This window comes from Haplochromis burtoni, unplaced genomic scaffold (genome assembly GCF_018398535.1).
Source record: "Haplochromis burtoni strain Fernald_Lab_line unplaced genomic scaffold, NCSU_Asbu1 Contig_52, whole genome shotgun sequence".
Classification (NCBI taxonomy): domain Eukaryota; kingdom Metazoa; phylum Chordata; class Actinopteri; order Cichliformes; family Cichlidae; genus Haplochromis; species Haplochromis burtoni.
Window position 1 is genome coordinate 2,693,530 of NW_024582413.1, and position 6,452 is coordinate 2,699,981.

The 6,452-nt window shown below is 41.7% G+C and overlaps 1 protein-coding gene across 2 annotated transcripts in view; it reads left to right on the forward strand.

Annotated features, from left to right (window-relative positions):
• apol (apolipoprotein L) overlaps positions 1 to 5,561 on the forward strand; it is an 11,177-nt gene extending 5,616 nt beyond the window's left edge. The window contains exons 2-6 of one of the 2 annotated variants that reach the window (XM_042220656.1): positions 15 to 95; positions 282 to 348; positions 2,739 to 3,329; positions 3,422 to 3,541; positions 4,520 to 5,561. In XM_042220656.1, coding sequence (XP_042076590.1) covers positions 71 to 95; positions 282 to 348; positions 2,739 to 3,329; positions 3,422 to 3,541; positions 4,520 to 5,516 — 1,800 coding nt within the window. In that variant the 5' untranslated portion in view covers positions 15 to 70 and the 3' untranslated portion in view covers positions 5,517 to 5,561. The other variant, XM_042220655.1, reaches the window with a different exon arrangement.
• Positions 5,562 to 6,452: the final 891 nt, after the last annotated feature.

A 6,452-nucleotide genomic window follows, 5' to 3' on the forward strand; every position in this document is an offset into this window, starting at 1 on the left:
AAGAGACGATTCAAATGTCGCTACTAAACTTTTTCACCCTCCTTAACAAACAAAAGTCAGCTGACTGTCGATGATCCAAGGTGTTACACAAACAGGTGTGGCTCATAATGTGGAGAAGTGAAAACGAAACTTAACATTTGTGACCGGGCAGTTTAATTACTGAGTGGGTATGCAGTTATTTCAGCACGTCCACTCGAGGCGTGGTATTGGGAGCTTGTTAATTTCTACAACAGCTGGACTGCGGGCTTCAGATCCATCCTGTTCTTGTTTCCTTTGCGCAGATAAAGGTGAGACCTCCGCGAGGACCTCAACACAACACACAGAGAAGAAGAAGATGTCTGAGGCAAGGTAAGGCGGCTCATGGTGCACGGAAAACTTTTAGAGTGCATGTAGTAAAATACTTATATGTACTGATTAAGTGACAGACTAGAACAAAACACGGAAGAAACGATTTTAAAGACACACCCAGCGACTTTAAAAGAATCGTTGGAGGAACAGGACCGCTTTACTTCTACGTATCTACTCTTTCACTTTAATCAGCTGCAGTTCCGGTTACATCCAAGTTTTCATGTTAGATTTAATTTTAGAAACTTGTGATGGGACTGCTGGTTTTTACACGAAAACGTGTCTCTTTGTTAGCGGTTAGACTTTTAGCCTTTTCATATTTTAATCTTTTAAACCTAAAAAATGTACAAATATGCAATGTCCCCTCCCCAAAAAACATATCTTTGCTTTTTTCTTTCTTTTCATCACAATGGCTCCTTACATAAACGTTTGGAGGGGCTATAGAAAAGCTTTATACAGAGATGTGTTAAAGGACAAAGTCTGTGGTTAAGTCATAAACACTGCAACTAAAACAGACATGATACATGAGCACTGTTGCATTAATATTAACAATCTGATAATGAGTGTGCTGCTAATTAATATCCCAGGTGTTTTTGTAACACTCTAAACATTGAGGCCTGAAGAAAATACCTCTAGAGCAAAATGACTTAGTCACATTAATGTTACCTGCTTATGCATGTCTGAAGTCGGGCTTTATAATAAGTAATAAAAGTCCCATCAGCACAGGACTTGGGTAACAATATTCAAGTTTTCAGATTTTTAATAAATTTGAAAATGATGAAGCACATTATACACAATACACACCCAACGAAGAAGAATAAGAGCTATATCTTCTGTTGGTGTACAGCAACAGCACCAGGACAAAACAGAGGAAATATATAAAAAAGAAAAAAAAAGGAAAAACACAGAATTGCAGTACACCATTTTATTAAAACCTGTCCTAATAACTCCATTTACTGACCCATAGCCTTTTGTAATTTGGCGCCATCTAGTGGTTATATTATAAAAAAGCAACTAAGAAGGTTAAAGATGAATAGTGATTTCTGCAAAAGACATTTTAACATGTACTTGTTAAAGCACAGTAGTGTGTGATTTATAATGTTAAAGGTGGTTCCATGATATTCAGCAGTAACAATGGCAGAGCACACAGCTGTATTTATTCAGTTTGATATTTTTAATTTATTCTTCTACTGTGAAAAGGCCTGTTATGTGAGAAGAGATGTCTGTGTAGGCTCTCATTCATCCAGGTTAGGGTAGTGGAAGGATTTTGGAAACAAAGTGGCCGGACTTGACTGGATGTGATGATGTCTCACCAAGCCCTTTAGTACATAATGAGACTTGCGCATGACTACCCTGTAATTTTATGATGCTCTATTGTGTATATAATGTTGTATATTAACTGAGAGATCAGTACATGTATTTAATGCCTGAGTATCAGGCACATCGACACACTGTGTTTTGTAGACTGCTCCTCATTTGCTCAAAATGTATGCCCCTTCTAATTTATACAAATCAGACGCATCTGGTGTGATGAACTTTCACCACCATTGGTTTGAGATAAAGGAACTTGGGCAGACAGCCCACATCTGTTCATCCAATCAGGCATAGGTCAGTATTGTACAGGCGTAAACAAAAACTTGTCAATCCCTAGTTGTCAGTTTCTATGAGCTCAGCCATCTAGCGTCCAAAATGGAAATAATTTGACCAAACGCCACTGTGGATGTGTAAATGTATCGATGGTTAATTTGTAACTTTAGCTGATAAAGCCATTTTCAAATGCTAAGCTACCAAGTACTACGTAAGCTCAGGGATAAATTCATTGACAATATGCACTGAAAACCAGTATTTTGCTTCATTCGATAGGCAGCTATTTAATGGGCTTGCAGGCAAGATCATGTTAGCCCAAGATCAAACAAAAATTCTTCCACGAATTGAGTTTTTGGTAGAAAACCTCTAATATTAGCTGTTGTGGATAAAGTGCTACCCACTTAGTACTACTAGCAAAATAAAATCTGAAGCTGAATAATTTTTTGGTTTTGTTTTGGACTCTGTACTGTGCTGGGTCATTTTGTGGACATGAGTGATTTGTGGATTCACACTTTGCTAATCTAATATTAGCAAACTGAAGCTGAACTGTAGGGGAGGTGGGCAGTGAGGCTCAACACTTTGAGATAAAAGTGTCACATTAACTTGCTGTGACTGAAAGTTGAGGAAGGTTTTATAATATTTTGGTTACACTCTACTGCATTCACACATTTTAAATAAAAGTGTTTAAACTATTAAAGTTGTTCTGTAGTGCACTTTATACTGAGCTCTGCGACCGAGCTGTCATGTACAAGTTTTGTTTGAATTCCCCTAGAAACCTCACAAACAGATGATGCTTTGTGTTACAGAAAGGAGCTACAGGAGGCCTTGTGCCGCTACACCACAGACACCCTCACCTACATCCACACAGTGAGAGCATTCTGTGAGATGTTCTCTAAATGGATGCTCTGGAGAGACACCGAGGTAGAAATGATGAGGGATATCAAAGATAGACTTGAAGCACTTGACCTAAACGTCAACCATGTTACTAAATCAGAGGAAAAAGGTAAAGCCTTTGTGGAGTATATGAAGAGCAAGGTGACTGTGAATGTAGACAGCAAGCGTGCAGAGCTGGAGAATGAGCTGGCTGAAGTGTTGAAGGACACTGCAAGTGGCCTGGAGAGTCTCAGCAGCTTCCTGGATGCAGTGGAGAAGCTGGCAGTGACCTCGCTGCATGTGTTCACGGAGAACCAGGTGTTACACCTTCCAGAAGGGATCAGTCCTGAGTATGTTCAGGCTGTCATCTTGGCTGCACGAGTGATCTGTCCTCTGCTGCTGGAGTTTAAAAGAGACGACAACGTCTTCTTCCTTCCCAAACTCCAGAATGTGGAAGTGCTGGCATATCAGCTGGACAGATACATACAGACCTCCAAGACAATCTGTGAGAAGTTGGACAAAAGGTAAACAAATAAATGATATACAAAATATTAAGGAATTTTGCACATTAAGTATCATCTATTGTATAAAATAAGTTGACCTGCGTTCTTCACAGCTGCTTCAGTGACTTTGGTCTGAAGATGGCTGTAGAAACTGTGGTTGATCTTGATGTGGATTTGTCTGAGGATGACATACAGAGAATGCTTGATCACGTAAATCAGCTTGATGAGATCAGGTAAGTTTTTCTGTTCCCAAATATGTGTCAGTGCAGAACTCTTTTTTTTATTTTTTTATTTTTATCTTATCTCAGGGCTCAGATACTGCTGGTGTCCTACTGTCCTGCATAAGATGTCCTTTGATGTTGGTGCTGTGATGTAGACATTGCCACTGATGACTTGACCGTTTCACTCCTAGTGCCAGGGGTCGAACTCCAGGCCTCAAGGGCCGGTGTCCTGCAGGTTTTAGATCTCACCCTGGGTCAACACACCTGAATCAAATGATTAGTTCATTACCAGGCCTCTGGAGAACTTCAAGACATGTTGAGGAGGTAATTTAGCCATTTAAATCAGCTGTGTTGGATCAAGGACACATCTAAAACCTGCAGGACACTGCCCCTCGAGGCCTGGAGTTCGAGACCCCTGATAAATATGCTTGGTCTGGACACTACACTATACAAAAAACGATGTAGCTTCTGGATCTGAAAAGTGAAGCCAGTGTAGATGTTTCTTAATCTCCTAGGACCTGGCGTCCACATATGTGGACATCACAATTTGGGTTGTCTAGACCAAAATACAAAATTTTGCTCTACAAGGTCCTGATATCCACTTACGAGGACATTATACTGCCACTGCTCTATCAAAATTTAAAATGAATGTCCTCATATGTGGATCTCATTTCTCTCAGAAACAAAAATCAGGTAATTCTTTGTTTTTACATTCATCAGGTCCCAATCAGCCCAAATAGCAAAGAGAAATTTAAAATGCATGACTTGAAAGAGTTTGGGTCGTGGGAGGTTAAACCTCTAGTCTTGTTCATGGGCTGCAGGGAGGACTTATATCCCTGCAACCAAAAAAATGTTTTGCAGGACACATGACATGTTTTTGTTGGTCATGTAACCTTAAAAACTAAACCTAAATATTGTTAATATTGCAATAACATGGTGACATTTTAAAATGTGTCACCCCACTAATTCTTTTTACATTTCTTCTCTCAGGATGAACGAGCAGTTCCGAATGGTGTTCTTGTTCCAGGAGGAACCATGCCATGGGTTCATTAGTGAGTTTGACAAGCGACAGCCCACCATGCTGCAGTTTCTAAAGGAGCTGGAGGAGACAGCTGTTCAGTTAGACAGAATGAATAAGGGGGCAAAGATTTCCAGTGTGGCAGGCAGCTCCGTGGGGGCAGTTGGAGGTGTGCTGTCCATTGTTGGTTTGGCATTAATTCCTTTCACAGCAGGAGTTTCTCTAGCTTTGACAATGACTGGGGTCGGGCTGGGAATCACCAGTGGAGTCAACAGTGTTGTGACCACTGCAACAGAGGTTGGAGTAAATGCTACACAACGAAAGAAAGCCTCTGAAGTCTTCAAGAACTTTATGGAGGATGTACAGAGTCTCCAGAGTTGTCTGGAGGAGGTTACCAGTCAAACCATCTCCAAACTGGACGCACATAACATAAATATAGTTGTGGGAGTTGGCAAGATTGCCAAAAACGCTGGTGCTATTGGAAAGGGTATTGATGCACTTGTTGATGGCGCTTCTGCTGTTAAGGTGTTGCAAACTGAAGAGCTGCTCATGAGTGCTGGGAAAGTTGTGGCTCAAGAAGGACAAGCGTTACGTAATGCACCCAGGGTTGCTTCAGATATCCCAGATATTGGTCAGGCAGCAGCCAAAGGGACCCTTGCACTCTCCAAGTCAGCAAGAGCAGGTCTCATTGCACTTAATGCTCTCTTCCTCGGCATGGATATTTTCTTCATCTGTAAAGACAGCATCAGTCTGGCTAAAGGCAGCGAGACTGAAGTCTCACAATTCATCAGAGCCAGAGCTGCACTTTGGCATTCAGAGATCGACTCATGGCAGAAGATGCATGACTCTCTGAATGAAGGTTTGCCAAAATCAGAAAAAAAGAAGGCTGTCCTGGAGACTCCAATTTATCTGGAGATGGAGGTGAAGAAACAGAGTGAAGCAGAAAGGGTAGAACCATCTGCTGAATGATTAAAAAAACTGCAATGAAACAGTTGTAAATTTCTGATCACTGAAGTGCTCCCAATCCTCTGCTGTATCATCCATGTGCTCTCTGGCAAACTTCAGACGGGCCTGGACATGCACTGGCTTCAGCAGCGGAACACGTCTGGCACTGCGGGATTTGATTCCCTGCCGTTGTAGTGTGTTACTGATGGTGACCTTTGTTACTTTGGTCCCAGCTCTCTGCAGGTCATTCACCAGGTCCCCCCGTGTGGTTCTGGGATCTTTGCTCACCGTTCTCATGATCATTTTGACCCCACGGGATGAGATCTTGCGTGGAGCCCCAGATCGAGGGAGATTATCAGTGGTCTTGTATGTCTTCCATTTTCTGATGATTGCTCCCACAGTTGATTTTTTCACACCAAGCTGCTTGCCACACCAGTGTGTGAATGTGTGTGAGAATGGGTGGATGACTGGTTGTGTAAAGCGCTTTGTCCTTGGGATGAGATCTTGCGTGGAGCCCCAGATCGAGGGAGATTATCAGTGGTCTTGTATGTCTTCCATTTTCTGATGATTGCTCACACAGTTGATTTTTTCACACCAAGCTGCTTGCCTATTGTAGATTCACTCTTCCCAGTCTGGTGCAGGTCTACAATACTTTTCCTGGTGTCCTTCGAAAGCTCTTTGGTCTTGGCCATGGCGGAGTTTGGAGTCTGACTGTTTGAGGCTGTGGACAGGTGTCTTTTATACAGATGATGAGTTCAAACAGGTGCCATTCATACAGGTAACGAGTGGGGGACAGAAAAGCTTCTTACAGAAGACGTTACAGGTCTGTGAGAGCCAGAGATTTTCCTTGTTTGAGGTGACCAAATACTTATTTTCCACCCTAATTTACGAATAAATTCTTTACAAATCCTACCATGTGAATTCATGGATTTTTTTTTCACATTCTGTCTCTCACAGTTG